This window comes from Chiloscyllium plagiosum, chromosome 11 (assembly GCF_004010195.1).
Source record: "Chiloscyllium plagiosum isolate BGI_BamShark_2017 chromosome 11, ASM401019v2, whole genome shotgun sequence".
Classification (NCBI taxonomy): domain Eukaryota; kingdom Metazoa; phylum Chordata; class Chondrichthyes; order Orectolobiformes; family Hemiscylliidae; genus Chiloscyllium; species Chiloscyllium plagiosum.
Genome location: NC_057720.1, coordinates 83,800,728 through 83,817,336, shown reverse-complemented (window position 1 = coordinate 83,817,336; position 16,609 = coordinate 83,800,728). Strand labels below are relative to the sequence as shown.

General features: G+C 39.8%; 1 protein-coding gene across 2 annotated transcripts in view; it reads right to left on the bottom strand.

The window, feature by feature from the left end:
- klhl20 (kelch-like family member 20) overlaps window positions 1-16,609 on the bottom strand; it is a 101,733-nt gene that overhangs the window by 4,131 nt on the left and 80,993 nt on the right. The window contains exons 6-10 of one of the 2 annotated variants that reach the window (XM_043699960.1): window positions 15,460-15,643; window positions 14,297-14,440; window positions 12,459-12,592; window positions 11,636-11,844; window positions 129-235 (exon numbers count right to left, since the gene is read on the bottom strand). In XM_043699960.1, coding sequence (XP_043555895.1) covers window positions 129-235; window positions 11,636-11,844; window positions 12,459-12,592; window positions 14,297-14,440; window positions 15,460-15,643 — 778 coding nt within the window. The remainder of the gene's footprint in view (window positions 1-128; window positions 236-11,635; window positions 11,845-12,458; window positions 12,593-14,296; window positions 14,441-15,459; window positions 15,644-16,609) is intronic. The other variant, XM_043699961.1, reaches the window with a different exon arrangement.

Genomic DNA, 16,609 nt, shown 5'->3' with positions numbered 1-16,609 from the left:
AGAGCAGCAATATGGTCAAGAAACAAACTGCTGTTAACATTATAATGATTTGTATGCAAATTAGAAGACTCAGCACAACGATCTATATTGCAAGGAGGTCTATTTTAAAGCAATTCATCAGTGCTCACCTCCATGTGTTTGCATCTGGATCATAAACTTCAATAGTTTTTAAGTAAGTAGTGCCGTCAAAGCCACCCACTGCCATCAGTTGCCCGTTAACAACTGCAAGGCCAACCTGCAAGTAACAAAAATAAAACTGACATTTAGGATATACAAATGTTGCTCCTTTATACATAAAAGGCAGTATCTTTTAATGAAAGTCAGGGCAGCAGATTGTGTAATAAACACAAAATTAATTTTTAAGAAAAACAAAAATCAATATTTCTGAATACCGTGGTACTTACAATGCAACTTGAGTCCTGAATATTAAACAGCAAAAATGAATCTGTAAATGATTATCTAATTAATTAGGAAAAATGGAAAATAATTTTAGACATTTCTCATTAGTTCACACTGGTATAATAGGTCTGACTGAAAACAGACATATCAGGTAATTCAGCCATCATACTCTTGATGTTTGCATGTTTTTGTACCTTGAAACTAAGCAATATCTGTCATTATGTAACAGTTCAATATGATACAATATAGCACATGAACAGACCCTTCGGTCTACCAAGCCCGTGCAGATTCCAATCTTTTTTTAGACCTGTTACTTACTGCCCATGCATGGTAACTATCCCACTGTTTGTCTCATGTTCATTAGTCAATTAATATCTACTTTAAACGTTGCTAACATGTTTTCTTCTACCACGTCCTGGATGCATTCCAGGCATCCAATACGCTCAGTGTGAAAGAGTTTCTCTGCACTTCCTCCTAAGCATTTCGCCTCTCACCTTGAACCTGTGCCCTCTTGTAGTTAACTGTTCCACCCTGGGAGAAAGCCACTGACTATCTACCCTATCTATACCTCTCATAATTTTGTAGACCTCCATAAGGTCGCCCCTCAGCTTCTGACTCTCTGATGAAAACAATGTGAGTTTATCCAACTGCTCCTCATACCTAAAACCCACAAAACCAAGCAACATCCTGGTAAACCTTCTCTGCAACATCTCCAAAGCATCCACGTCCTTCTGTTATAGTATGGTGACCAGAACTGTGTGCAATATTCCAAATGTGGCCTAACCAGAGTTTCATACATCTGTAAGTTTTATATTGAATGCCTTGGCTGATGAAGGCAAGCGTGCTGTATGCTTTCTTAACCACCTTATCTACTGTGTTGCTACTTTCAAGGATCTGTGGACCTGCATGCCCAGATCCCTCTGTATATCAATGCTCCTAACGGTTTTGCCATTTATTGTATAATTCACACCTGAATTTGATCTTCCAGAATGCATCACCTCGCATTTGTCCAGATTAAGCTCGATCTGGCATTTCTCTGCCCAAATCTGCAATGTATCTATATCTCACTGTATCCTTTGACAATCCTCCTCACTATTTGCAACTTCGCCCATTTTGGTGTTACCTGCAAACTTTTCCTCCAGTTCATTTATAGATATTACAAACAACAAAGGTCCTAGCATTGATCCCTGCGGAACATCACTAGTTCCTGATCTCCATTCTGAAAAGCATCCTTCCACCATTACTCTCTGTCTTCCATGAACAAGACAGATTTGTATCCATCAAGCCTGCTCACCCTGGATCCCATGAGACTCTTTGAGGAGAAAGTGAGGTCTGCAGATGCTGGAGATCAGAACTGAAAATGTGTTGCTGGAAAAGCGCAGCAGGTCAGGCAGCATCCAGGGAACAGGAGAATCGACGTTTCAGGCATAAGCCCTTCTTCAGGCTTATGCCCGAAACGTCGATTCTCCTGTTCCCTGGATGGTGCCTGACCTGCTGCGCTCTCCCACGAGACTCTACCTTCTGTACCAGCCTGCAAAAGGTACTGTATAAAAAGCCTTACTAAATTTCATGTTGACAACATCCACGGCCTTTCTCTCAATCACTCATGTCACCTCCTCAAAAAACTCAATCAAGTTGGTGAGGCATGACCTTGTCCGCACAAACATATGCTGCCTATCAATAACAAGCCCATTCACTTCCAAATGTGAATAAGTCCTCTCTGTATCTTTCCACCACCAATGTCAGGCTTATTGGCCTGTAATTACCTGTATTATTTTGGTTTCCTTTCTTAAACAAAGGAACAACACTGGCCACTCTCCAGTCCTCTGGAACCTCACCTGAGACCAAAGAGGATGCAAAGATATCTGTTAAGGCCTCTCTTGCCTCCCACAATATCCTGGGATATATCCTGTCTGGCCCTGAGGACTTGACAAACCTTAATAATTGTCAAAATACCCAACACTTCCTCCTCCATTATGTTGACCTGCCCATGAGTATTCTCATACCTTTCCCTAACCTCACCATCCCTCACTTCCCTCTCTTTGGTGAATACCAATGTAAAGTACTCATTAAGGATCTCACCATTTCCTCTGGCTCCACAGATGACCTCACTCCTTTATCCTTGAGTGGATCTACTCTTTTTCTCTTGCTTCTAATATGCCTTGGGATTATCCTTAACCCTAGTGGCCAAGGACATTTCATAGCCCCTTTTAGCCCTCCTAACTCCACGTTTGAACTCTTTCCTAATTTTTCTGTAGTCTTCAAGGTCTTTGTCTGATTTTAGTTGCTTAGTATGCATTCTTATTTTTTGTCTAAGCTGATACTTTCCCCTGCCATCCAAGGCTCCTGAATCCTGTCATTCCTGTCTTCCATTTTCACAGGAACATTGATCAATTGATCCTTAAAAGACTCCCACAAGTCAGATGTCGATTTAACTTAAATAGTCACTACAAATCCATTCTCCAATTCTTGCCTAATTCAGTTCTAGGTGGTCTTCCCCCAATTTAACACCTTCATCTGAGGTCCATTCCTGTCTTTATCCATAAGTATCTGTAAACTTATGGAATTATAGTCACTATTCTCAAAGTACTCCCCTACTGAAACTTTGATCATCTAGCCAGGTGCATTTCCTAATACCAGGTACAGTATGCCCCCCTCCCTCATTAGACTATCCACACACTGTATCAAACAATCCTCCTGGACACAGGTAAATTGCACCCCATACAAACCCTCTGTACTAAGGGAATCCCAGTCAACAAGGGGAATGTTAAAATCACCCTCCACAACAACCCTGTTGTTATTTTCACATCTTTCCAGAATCTGATGGCATATCTCGATCTCCCGTTAGCAGCTGGGAGGTCTGTAGTATAATCCCAGCATTGGGATTGCATCCTTCCTATTCCTCAGCTCTACCAATAATGGTTTGCTGCAAGTTCCCTCCAGTGTGTCCTCCCACAACACAACTGTGATATGCTCCCTAACCTGTAGTGCACTCCCTATCTGATTAGATTAGATTAGATTACAGTGTGGAAACAGGCCCTTTGGCCCAACAAGTCCACACCGACCCGCCGAAGCGAAACCCACCCATACCCCTACATTTACCCCTTACCTAACACTATGAGCAATTCAGTATGGCCAATTCACCTGACCCTGCACATCTTTTGGACTGTGGGAGGAAACCGGAGCACCCGGAGGAAACCCACGCAGACACGGGGAGAGTTTGCACGTTCTCCCCGTGCAAAGTGAGTTATTTTTTAAAACTAGAATGGCTGTGAAGTTGTACCTTTTAGAGTCATAGCGATGTACAGCATGGAAACAGACCCTTCGGTCCATTCCGACCGGATATCCCAACCCAATCTAGTCCCATTTGCCAGCACTTGGCCCATATCCCTCCAAACCCTTCCTATTCATATACCCATCCAGATGCCTTTTAAATGTTGCAATTCTAGGGATAACAGTCCCAGCCTATTCAGCCTCTCCCTATAGCTCAAATCCTCCAACCCTGGCAACATCCTTGTAAATCTTTTCTGAACCCTTTCAAGTTTCACAACATCCTTCCGATAGGAAGGAGACCAGAATTGCAATATTCCTAAAGTCCGAACCAACATCCTGAACAAAGGCAACATGACTTCCCAACTCCTACACTCAATGTTCTGACCAATAAAGCAAAGCATACCAACCACCTTCTTCACTATCCTATCTACCTACAACTCCACTTTCAAGGAGCTATGAACCCGCATACCAAGGTCTCTTTGTTCAGCATTACTCCACAGAACCTTACCATTAAGTGTATAAGTCCTGCTAAGATTTGCTTTCCCAAAATGCAGCACCTCGCATTTATCTAAATTAAACTCCATCTTCCAATCCTCAGCCCATTGGCCCATCTGATCAAGATCCCATTGTAATCTGAGGTAACATTCTTCGCTGTCCACTCCACTTCCAATTTTGGTGTCATCTGCAAACTTACTAACTATACCTCCTATGTTCATATTCAAGGCATTTATATAAAGTAGTGGACCCAGCACCAATCCTTGTGGCACACCACTGGTCACAGGCCTCCAGTCTGAAAAACAACCCTCCACCACCACCCTCTGTCTTCTACCTTCGAGCCAGTTCTGTATCCAAATGGCTAGTTCTCCCTGTATTCCATGAGATCTAACTTTGCTAACCTTTTGTTTTTATTAGATTAAAAGGATGAGGAAATTGATGAATCTCACTATGAAATTTGTATTTGAATTATTTAAAATGTAGTCAATTGTTAGTTTATAATCTGCTCTCATTAGGCCCTGATTCCTTTGGAGTTTATGCTAATGGTCAATCAGCCAGCACTTCAGAGCCCAAATGCAGATCACAAGGAGAAAACCATTTTAAGATTAAATTTCAAATACATATCATGTACATCTACAAGCAAAATCAGCAAAGTCCATTTCATCACCCTGATTTTAAACAATGTGATCTGTATGTCAAAATAATCTAACAAACCTTTACCTGAAGGGACGTAGCCAAGATTTTTTTGATCAACTAAAATTACTAAGACGTATTATTTGATTCTACGGGAATGATAGGAAAAGGTGGAGGGAAGTAGCCTAAAAGTTAAATTATTCAATGATTTAGAATATATAACGCGAGGTAAGTGGGCATTGAATATTTTATAGGTAGGAGAAAAGGATTCATGACTGTGACAGGAGTACAAGTTTCTGTAGTGGCTGTGAAATAATAATGTATAAATATAGACATTAGACTAATGGCAGATTTTAACTTTCACTTCAATTTGAATAAGCAGACTAGCAGCAAGTGAACGGGAGTGAAATTATTGATTGTATCCAGAACAGTTTTCAGTTGTAGTCCTAAAGCCAACATATGCACCAGATTAATTAGCAGCCTAAGAGTAATGAATACTTGTGGACTGATCACAATAGCGTACAAGGGAAAAGTGAGGACCGCAGATGCTGGAGATTAGAGTCGAGATTTGGGCTCGATTAGTGGTGCTGGAGCTGGAAAGCACAGCAGGTCAGGCAACATCCAAGGAGCAGGAAAATCGATGTTTCACCTGAAATGCCAATTTTCCTGCTCCACGAATGCAGCCTGATTTTTCCTACTACTATCCTTGATTTGCCCTTATCTTTCTCTCGTCATTCTTTTATTCCTAATATATCGATATGGTTTTTCTTGATCCTACATGCCAAAGACCTCTCATGTCCCCTCCTGGCTCTTCTTAGCTCTCTCTTTAGGTCTTTCCTGGCCAACCTGTAACTCATAAGCACCATAACTGATCCTTCACACCTCATCCTAATATAAACATTCTTCTTCCTCTTGGCAAGAGAGATTCAACTTCTTTAGTAAGCCGTGGCTCCCTCGCTTGACCACTTCCTCCCTGCCTGACAGGTACATACTTATCAAGGTCACACAATAGCTGTTCCTTGAATAAGCTCCACATTTTAATTGTATGCATCCCCTGCAGTTTACTTCCGCATCCTAAATCTTGCTAATCGCATCATAATTGCCTTTCTCCCAGCAACAACTCTTGCCCTGCAGCATATACCTATCCCTTTCCATTGTTAATCAAAAACGAATTGTGGTCACTACCACCAAAGTGCTCACCTACCTCCAAATCTAGTACCTGGCCAGGTTCATTAGCCAGTACCAAATCCAATGTGACCTCACCCCTTGTTGGCTTGTCTACATACTGTGTCAGGAAACCTTTCTGCACACATTGGGCAAAAACTGACCCATCTAAGTACTCAAACTTAGTATTTCCATTCAATATTTTGAAAGTTAAAGACCCCATAACAACTACCCTTTTACTCTTGCTCCAATCCAGAATTATCTTTGCTAGCCTTTCCTCTACATCTCTGGAACTATTTGGAGGCCTAAAGAAAACTTCCAACAGGGTGACCTCTCCTTTCCTGTTTCTAACGTCAGCCCATACTACCTCAGTGGACGAGTCCCCAAACGTCCTTTCTACTACCGTAACACTGTCCTTGACTGACAATGCCACACCTTCCCCTCTTTTACCATCTTCTCTATTCTTAGTGAAACATCTAACTCCCAGAATCTGTAACAACCATTCCAGTCTCTGTTCGGTCCATGTCTCCGAAATGGCCACACATTGGAGTCCCAGGTACCAACCTATGCTGCAAGTTCACCCATCTTACTCCAGATGCTCCTAGCATTGAAGTGGACATACCCCAAACCACCTTCCTGCTTGCCAGTGAACTCTTGCGACCTTGAAACCATATTTCACTACTCTCAACGTCCTGGACATTAGTACTACAATTTAGTTCCCATCCTCCTGCTAAATTAGTTTAAAGCCTCCCAAATAGCATTAGTAAATTCCTCCCCAGAATGAGCCCCAATTATCCAGGTATCCGAAACTCTCCCTCTTGCACCATCCCTGTAGCCACATTTTCAACTCCTCTCTCCCCCATTCCTCCCCTTGCTCGTATGTGGCACGGACAACAAACCAAAGATAACTCTGTTTGTTCTAGCACTAAGCTTCCACCCTAGCTCCCTGAATTTCTGCCTTAAATCCCCAACCCTTTTCCTACCTATTTTGGACTGTCCATTTCCAATTTAAAAGATAATTTGTAAACAATTGTCCTTTACATTAGAAATGGACATTCCAGAATAGAATAGGTACTTCACACAATCACGGGATTAACAAATGGTGAATTAATCATAATTTTTAAAAAAACAATGCCTGAGCAGCCAGTCCTACTTATACTTGAAGCCAATATGAAGAGGCATTGTGACACTGGTGAGGTTTGTGACAAAAAAAAAGCAATAAGGGGCCTGAATTATAGTCATAGTCGAATTATGTTCCAGTTCCTCACCTGATGAAAGATGAATCGTTTGTTGGTGGACCACCCATTGTTTGTGTGAAGCAGAGTGACTTGGTTCTTGTATGTGTACATTGTATTTTCTGTTGGTTCACATACAGTTTCAGGTGGACCAAAATTTCTTGTCCATCTAGTTAACATATTCAATGTACTAATTTCGCATGAATCCAAATTCTATCAAAATTGTCTAGTTCTTTCTTGAAACTCATTAAAAACTTTTTGTTCTTCAACCATGTCAATACCAACCGAACTACCCCTTCATATAATTCTAAAGCTATATAGTACATATCCCTGTAGAAGAAGTTACAGCTCCATCAAATCTTCAATTACAATTGAAGAACTTAATGCTATGATCACAGTGGCGGTGTTTCCACCCCCCATCCTTGGACATCACTGGCCTGAGATAGAAGCCCCAAAAACTCAAATATTTAGATTTCTGCAGAAGTGAATAGCTAAAGCAGAATTTCACATTAGTATCTTTGGTGCAATCTTCTTTATCCTTTTATTAAATGGAACATACACATATAAAATTTCTTCCCTCCCTTCCTCACCCACTATCCCTCAGGACCCTATTTGACTTGGTGCAGTTTGTAATAACTCATTTGCCTCATTTCTGTGCTTGAATTTGGTAAGAATATTAAGTAGTGAATATAAGTGTAGATTTTAAGCATAGTTAGTAAGGTGAGAAGACAAAAAAACAGAACTTATATTAGTGAAGAGTAAACCGAAGACAGATTGTGGCAGGGGGTTGGGGGGACCTAGATTTAAAAGGCTCAAATGATTTCTTTATGCTCTTAGTGGATCCGATGGTAACTCTCCCCTAAATATAGGTATGTTAATTTCAGCAAACTGTTGTACCTACAATCTTTATACAATCTTCTCGAGAGAAGAAAAGGATAGTATAATTAGTTGTATTTTTAAACAGGGAAGATGGTATAATGTTTTAGAGGCTGCTGTCAATTCTTTAAAAGACCACAATATATCAGGTTATCTCTCCTTGTAGACAGAGAGACTTCCTGCCTTATTTCTGTGCTTAAATTTGGTAAGAATGTTAAATAGCAAATATAAGTGTAGATATTAAGCATAGTTAGTAAGGTGAGAAGACAAAACAACAGAACTTATATTAATGAAGAGTAAACTGAAGACAGATTGTGGCAGGGTGTTGGCGGGGGAGGAGGCAACTAGATTTAAAAGGCTCAAATTATTTCTTTATGCTGTTGGTGGATCAGATTATACCTCTCCCATTAAATATAGGTATGCTTGAATTCTGTGTGGAAAGATGAATTTTACTGTTGATAAACTTCTAAAATCTGATTGCTAGGTGTGTGCAGAAGGACATGTAGCGAGAGGTTGGAACAGAGGTTAATATAGAGTCAGAGAGATGTACAGCATGGAAACAGACTCTTCAGTCCAACCTGTCCATGTCGACCAGATATCCCAACCCAATCTAGTCCCACCTGCCAGCACCCAGCCCATATCCCTCCAAACCCTTCCTATTCACATACCCATCCAAATGCCTCTTAAATGTTGCAATTGTACCAACCTCCACCACATCCTCTGACAGCTCATTCCATACACATACCACGTTCTGCGTGAAAAAGTTGTCCCTTGGGTCTCTTTTATATCTTTGCCCTCTCACCTAAACCTATGCCCTCTAGTTATGGACTCCTCAACCTCAAGGAAAATACTTCATTTATTTATCCTATCCATGCCCCTCATAATTTTGTCAACCTCTATAAGATCACCCCTCAGCCTTCAATGCTCCAGGGAAAACAGCCTCAGCCTGTTCAGCCTTTCCCTATAGCTCAAATCCTCCAACCCTGGCACTGCCACTTCTCAGCCCATTGGCCCATCTGGTCCAGGTCCTGTTGTAATCTGAGGTAACCCTCTTGCTGTCCACTACAGCTCCAATTTTGATGTCATCTGCAAACTTACTAACTGTACTGCTTATGCTCACATCCAAATCATTTATGTAAATGACAAAAAGTAGAGGACCCAGCACCGATCCTTGTAGCACTCCATTGGTCACAGGCCTCCAGTCTGAAAAACAACCCTCCACCACCATCCTTTCTCTTCTACCTTTGAGCCAGTTCTGTATCCAAATGGCTAGTTCTTCCTGTATTCCATGAGATCTAACCTTACTAATCTTCAGAAAGTCATTGAAATACGTTCTTCTTTCAAAACTTTACAGACAAAATATAATTTATTGAAAAGCAAATTACTGTCACAGGAAATCTAAAATAAAACAAACTTACTGTTTTCATAATTTGTTAAGTTTGTTTGCGACTTCCAAATCTTAAATTTAGTACTGCAAATTTTTTTCTGATTTCCTAACATTTTTCAGAATTCAACTATTTTTGTTTTAAGGTCATCAATTACTTGTTCCAACTTTGATTTGCTTTACCTACTCTTCCCCCTCTAATTCTTGCCGCCAATTACTTTTGAGTCTCTATTTCTGCTTCTCTTCCTACTTTCTTGATAGAAAGAAAAGTGCCAACAAATGGGTCTATGAAACAAATGCCACCATTCAAATCGATACTTCATCTGGATAGATATCCAATAGAGGTCAAAAGATGTTCTCTGCTGATATCTGTCTTTGACAGACATAGAGGGAAAACTATACTCAAGGGGGAGTTTGCAAATCTAGTAGAATATAGAAAACAGCAGAGCATGGAAGAGGCCCTTCGACTGCATACATCTTTTAGCAGCTGGATTGACAATATCAGTTTATTTGCTTCATTGTCTTCCTTCTACCCCATGGAGAAAGTGAGGTCTGCAGATGCTGGAGATCAAAGTTGAAGAAGGGCCTGTGCCCGAAACGTCGAATCTCCTGTTCCCTGGATGCTGCCTGACCTGCTGTGCTGTTCCAGCAATAAAGTTTCAACTTCCTTCTACCCCATCCCAATCCTACTCATTGCACTTCAGGAAGAATATGCCCTTCGACTGCATACATCTTTTAGCAGCTGGATTGACAATATCAGTTTATTTGCTTCATTGTCTTCCTTCTACCCCATCCCAATCCTACTCATTGCACTTCAGGAAGAATATACTGGCTTTGAGTGTGTAGATTCACCAGAATGCTATCAGATAAAAAACGGTTAAACTATGAGGACAGGCTGCATACAATGGGTGTCTATTCCCTTGACTATTGAAAACAAAAGGTGCTTCTAATTAAAGGCAGCTATAATGATTACTGGATTTGACAAGACAAAATAGAAGCATTAGTTCCTCTGGTAGGGGAGCCTATAACAAAAGGGAATTAAATTAGAGTGAGCCCTTTCAAGGATGAAGTCAGGAATCCCATTTTCACTCAAATGAAGTGGAAATTTAGTATTTTTTTTTCCCAAAAACTGCTGAAGCATGGTCAAATTAAAATTCCAAAACTGAGATTGATAGATTTCTGTTAGGTAAAACATGGAGCTTGGGGAATCGAGTTAAGAGATACATCAGTTATGATCTGACAATGGAATAGTGCAATGAGATGGATGACTCCATCAAGTTCCTATTTTCTTCAAGGACACTATTGACATGTAGGCCATTCTAAGCACAATGGCAGGGAAAAAGGGAAAAAACAAATTTTAACATTTGAGAAAATTACAGCATCATCAAGTCTATTTACTTATAACAATCTTATTTTGTACATCTTTTTGCATTAACAAAAAAGTTATATCTTCACTTGAACCATACTGGAATACTGTAGATTTACATCTTTGGGCTGCTGTTCTACACAGATGTGGATTCCCATAGTATCACAAAGGCATTGTGCCAAGCTTTTGCCCATATAACATTGTGGAAAGCAAGGGAGAAGACAGATTAACTCAGAGTTAGTCACAGACTGGCTTTCACGCAACATGTTGCAAGAAGGACTGGCAGCATCTTTTTAATTCCCTTCTTCTATCCTTCTTGCGATAACGAAATGTGAGATAGAAAATAATAAATTGGCGCTGTGAGCTACTGTTGGCAGAATGTTATCTATGCAATTCGTTGAAATTAGACAGGAGCTAAATTAAATTCAGGCTGAAATTAAGGTGACTCAAAGAAAAATTACGGACTTCAGATTAATTGAGACTCATCTTGGTTCACTGTAAACTGTTTTATACTCTATTCCCTAAAATGCATCGTAAAGATGTGAATCATTTGTTGTAGTGAACAAAATCAGAATTTTAAATGTGAGATGATGAGGTTCATTGCAATGGCCCATAGTGCTGAGGACATACGTATAACATTGTAGCTGTAGACATGTTCAGCTCAGTTCAGACTGTTGCTGAGATGATGTTCAAAATACAATGCTGACATATGTTTTATACAGAATATCCAGCAGCCATCTGATACTTTGCAGTTTACTTTGGACTCAATTCAGACTCTCACAATTAGGTTTTTCAAGTTATTGTACTCACACCACTCCTGCGTGATGTCATAGCCACAACTGGAGACCATTGATTAGTGCGAGGATTAAACCTCTCAGCGCTGCTCAACTCGGTGGTATCATCTCTTCCTCCAACTGCATAGATCATGTCTTGGTAAACAGAGCACCCCAGGTGTTTCCGCCGCGTTCCCATCGGTGCAATAGTGTGCCAACGATTTTCCTGTGGACTGTAGCGTTCAACTGCAGGCAGAAAAATAGGTCATGCTGATCAGCTGCTGTGTTTTTCAGGTGCCCTAGACCTAACTTTTGGTGCTTTCACCACCTACATACATTTCAAAATAATTGGAAACCTGAATTTCATCTTCTTGGGGAAACCACTATTTCAATTCTAACACCTTCTTTAAATCTATCAGAAACAACTGAATTAAGAAGATGGCTAGTTCCCAGACTTATGCCAATATTTCTCTGTATGCTAGCACAAAGACACGGCATAAGGCACTTTGATTGCCAATTTTTATCTTACCACTCGAGCAGAATGGACTAACCTCAGTTTAATGGTGACAGCATCTTCTACTCCCAAGATGAACTGAGGATAAAACGGACTGCTGCATGACATGCCGAGTATTTGCAGCAGTCTACTTTATTTCAGATTTCCTGTGACAGTAATTTGCTTTTCAATAAATTATACTTAGTCTGTAAACGTTTTGATAAAAGAATGTATTTCAATGACTTTCTCAAGATATTGACCTCTGTTCCAACCTCTTGTTACATGTCCTGTTGCACATAGCCAGCAATCACATGTTAGAAGTTCATCAACAGTAGAATTCATCTTTCCACACAGAAATCAAGCATACCTGTATTGAGGGGAGAGGTACCATCAGATCCACCAACAGCATAAAGAAATCCACCTAATACAGCAACTGCCACACCTAACCGTCTGGTACTCATTGAAGCCACACGTGCCCACTTATTCTCTTTTGGATCAAACCTAGAATGGAAATATTTTTGCCTTTACCACTTCATGCAAAATCACAAAACAAAAATCGAATTTCCAACCATCTGCACTGGAAGATTTCTTGCCATATTGAAGTATCAGTTGAATCAAAATAGCCAACTGGCTCTTGTTAAATTTATCCTTAAACTTGAGTGTGACAAATCACGCAGGCAATGATAGTTGGGGAAAAAGCATAAGTCAATGAAGAACAACTTAAATGAGTGTTTGGGCATTAAAGTTAGGCATTCCCGATTAGTTAAAATCCTCTTGCAAGGAGAGGGCATCCTCTCTTAAAGATTCATAACATGGATTCTAAAACCTACATTGAATTCATATTCTTAGTAAAGTTGGATAGCTAATGTATTAAAATGCATGGTAATATAATTTAACATCAAAATTATTTATTTCATGATCAATCTGACTAGATCAAATCACTACAGGATGTCACAAAGGGGCTTGTAATATGCTTACTACTCTATAGTCATCATTTAATTCTGTATTAAACAGAATAGCCATTGCTACAACACATTGAATAAGACAATACTATATTCTACTTTTGTCATAAAAGAATGCTTCTAAAGTTATTATTTGTGCAAAAGGCTCGGTAGCCAGTCTGGTCACGAAGCTCAATGGCATCCCAAATTGGTGCATTACAGAGTGATCAGTAAGAGAAATTGTCCAAGAGATGAGGCAAACACAGGTGATCACCTTCTGTGCAGGGAAGCAAATAAATTGATTCTAAAAGGCAATTCAACCAACTCACTCTTATGACTCTAACAGAATCAGTCACAGTGCCCAGTAACGGTCTTCCTCAGAGTCAGTCACCGAGAAGGACTGATAGAAACCTTGAAATTCCTTTTTTGCAAGGTAACTGAGGCTGGGAGAGGAAGGGGAGAGAGACTGATGGCCAGATTGGAACCTAGTGCATGGGAGAAGGAAGCAAATTTTTGTTTTTTTTCACAAAAACAGTAGTTGCTGGAAAAGCTCAGCAATTTTGGTAGTATCTGTGAAGAGAAATCAGAGTTAACGTTTCTGGTCCGGTGACTTTTTATGTGATTTGTTCATCTTAGGGAATGCAAAACATCATGATGCATTACTGAAGTAATACATATCATATTTTGCACTTTAAATTACTAAACTGAATACTCATGCTAACCTTTGCTTACATCCAACTACCCAACAACACAGGATCTAGGAGCTGAAAGGGAGTAGTGAAAAACACACATACACATCTTAGCAACACTCACTGCCTATACCATGAGTGTGCTTACATTTGTAAGCATTTTCAGTTTTCAAAAAAAGTTTCCAATGTGGAGTACTAATTTCCATGGAGGCAACACTGTACCAGACAGCCAGCAAACATGTAAACAGCTGAAATTCACAGTTTCCCCTCATGATTTTTTCTTGTGTTGGTTGAGAAACCATGCATTATGCTTCTATAACTTTACAATCTAACTAGAAAAGGGGCAGGAAAACAATGCAGAATCATTCCCTGGTGAATAAAAATCTTGCTTCTACTTTGCCCTTTCCCCAAGAGCCTTGTGACAGCAGATCCCATTGAGAGGAATCAAGAATCCACACATGTGCCCTACCATTCCATAAGGCAGCATGTTGGCTGGCCAACTTTATAGGTCACTTACTGCATCACACGATTACTGCTATCAGATCACATTAGGAAGAAACACTCTACGAGTTTACCTTTCCACAATGTTCAGACAAGAGACGCCATCCTGGCCACCTACAGCATACAGATACCCTCCCAACACTGCCACGCCAACACTGGTCCGACATGTACTGGTGGGAGCCACGTCGCTACTCCACTGGTTGGTCTTTGGATCATATCTAAAAGTTTAATTATTAAAAAATTAAAAAGATAGGCCTAATTTCAGAGTGTATGCAGCAATTACTACACTGCGAGTGGAGTGTGTACGCTAAGATTTAGTTTCCCCCTTATAATCATTTCTAAATCCATCAATATAAATCTCAGTTTTAAAATATTAAGCAAAAATGAAAACTACCTTAAAGAATAATTTTATTCCCAGATTTTATTAAATAGCAAGAGGAGAATAGAAATTCAAGGATAATTGTAGTTGACCAACATTTTTAGTAGAAAATGCTACTTGCACCTCAGAGTTTTTATGCATTTCATTATGCTTGAGCATAAACAGCATGGGTGAACAACAGTCTTCATTTGTACATCTTGCTGATAAAGCTAAAAACGACAATCTTTCCACAAGAATGAACTCAGATGTGCAACCCTCGGAAAATAACACACATAAAATTTAACAGTTCACACATGTTGTTTTGTGCTTGAGCAGTAGAGATGCAGAAATACTGGAACAAAATGCAAAGTTCAACTGTACTTAAGAAAAACAACAGCTGGGTGGAAATCCGATAAAGCATTAAAAGGTAGAATTAGCAAAAGACAGATAAGAGACAGACAAGAAAGCAGCTATTAGTCACTTCAAGTTTATAATTAGGTGCGAATGAAGCACCAAGATCCACTTAAAAAGTGGAATCTAACAAGCATACAGTTTTTGCATGTAGAAAGTTTAAAAATAGAAAATTAAAAACACAGACTTATTACAGTTAGCAGTGACAACTAACAAACTTATTGAGGACAGAAATTAACTTGTTGCATAACATTAATAGTAATGATCCAATTTACAAGTTTGTTTTCTAATACAGAAAAAAAAGTACTGTGAGAGGGTCTTTGTGGTGCAGTGGTAGTGTTTCTAGCTCAGGGCCAGGAGGCCTAGGCTCAAATCGCACCTGCTCCATGAGTGTGTAATTGCATCTCTTAATAGACTGATTTCAAAAAAAGTACACAGTGCAAGTGCAGCACCACATACGCAACGTACCTCTCCACACTGTTAAGATACGATGAGCCGTCATGTCCGCCCACTGCATAAAGGAGATCATCCAGCACACTGACCCCTACACCACACCGTCGTTTGCTCATGGAAGCGACCATCCGCCACTCGTTGGTCTGAGGGTCATAGCGCTCAACACTAGAAATTGCATCCCCACTGCACCAACCTCCAACTAAACAAGAATTAATAAGTGAAATGTTTTGCTGGAATAATTATTGAATCGTCTGAAAGAATAGCTCACTGTCAAATGACTGTATCTATGCCTTTTTGAAAGTGATCAGCTACAGATACTATATTAAGATATTCTCATGCAACTTTTTTTTTAAAAAAGCAGGCAAGTGTGATAGTGGAGTAACCATACTCTCATGTAAAATAGTGGAAAAGACAGAACAAGCACATGTTTAACAGTTCATAAGATGTGTTTATCTTGTGTTCAATTAGTTATGCAGTCCTCAAGCTGGCAAGATGGTGCTTAAAAATTGAACACATGTACAATCTCATACTACAAATGCCCCAGTTCAGTCAGAAAATCTTTAGGACTCAGTGCATTCTTAAATGAACAGGAACAGGTGTAGGCCAATCAGCCCATCAAGCCTGCTCCATCACTCAATTAGATTATGGCTGATCATCTACTTCAATGCTACTTTCCCTCACTAGCCCCATATCATTTGATGAGATTGGCCTCCAAAACTCTATTGATTTCCATCTTGAACATGCTCAATGATTAAGCTTCAAAGGCGATACGAAATTCCAAAGATTTCAAAATTTTTCAAAATTCCAAAATTTTTGGAATTTCGTATCCTCTAAGTGTAGAAATTCCTCCTTGAACTCGTTTTAAATGGCCCACTGCCTATTCTAAGATTATGCCCCATGACCAGGGGAAACATCCTATTTACAGCCACCTTATCACAACCTGCAAGAATTTTTATTAATCTGAATTAGATCACCTCTTATTCTTCAAACCCTACTGAGAATACAGGCCCAGTTTCCTCAATGCCTCCTCATAAAACCGTCTGGCCATCTCAGGGATTAGTGTGAACCTTGGTTACAATGTGTCCATAGCAAGTAATTACCCTTCCTTGAAACGGAGACCAAAATTGTAAAGCAAGTACAGTTTCATAATTGGACTATACAAGTT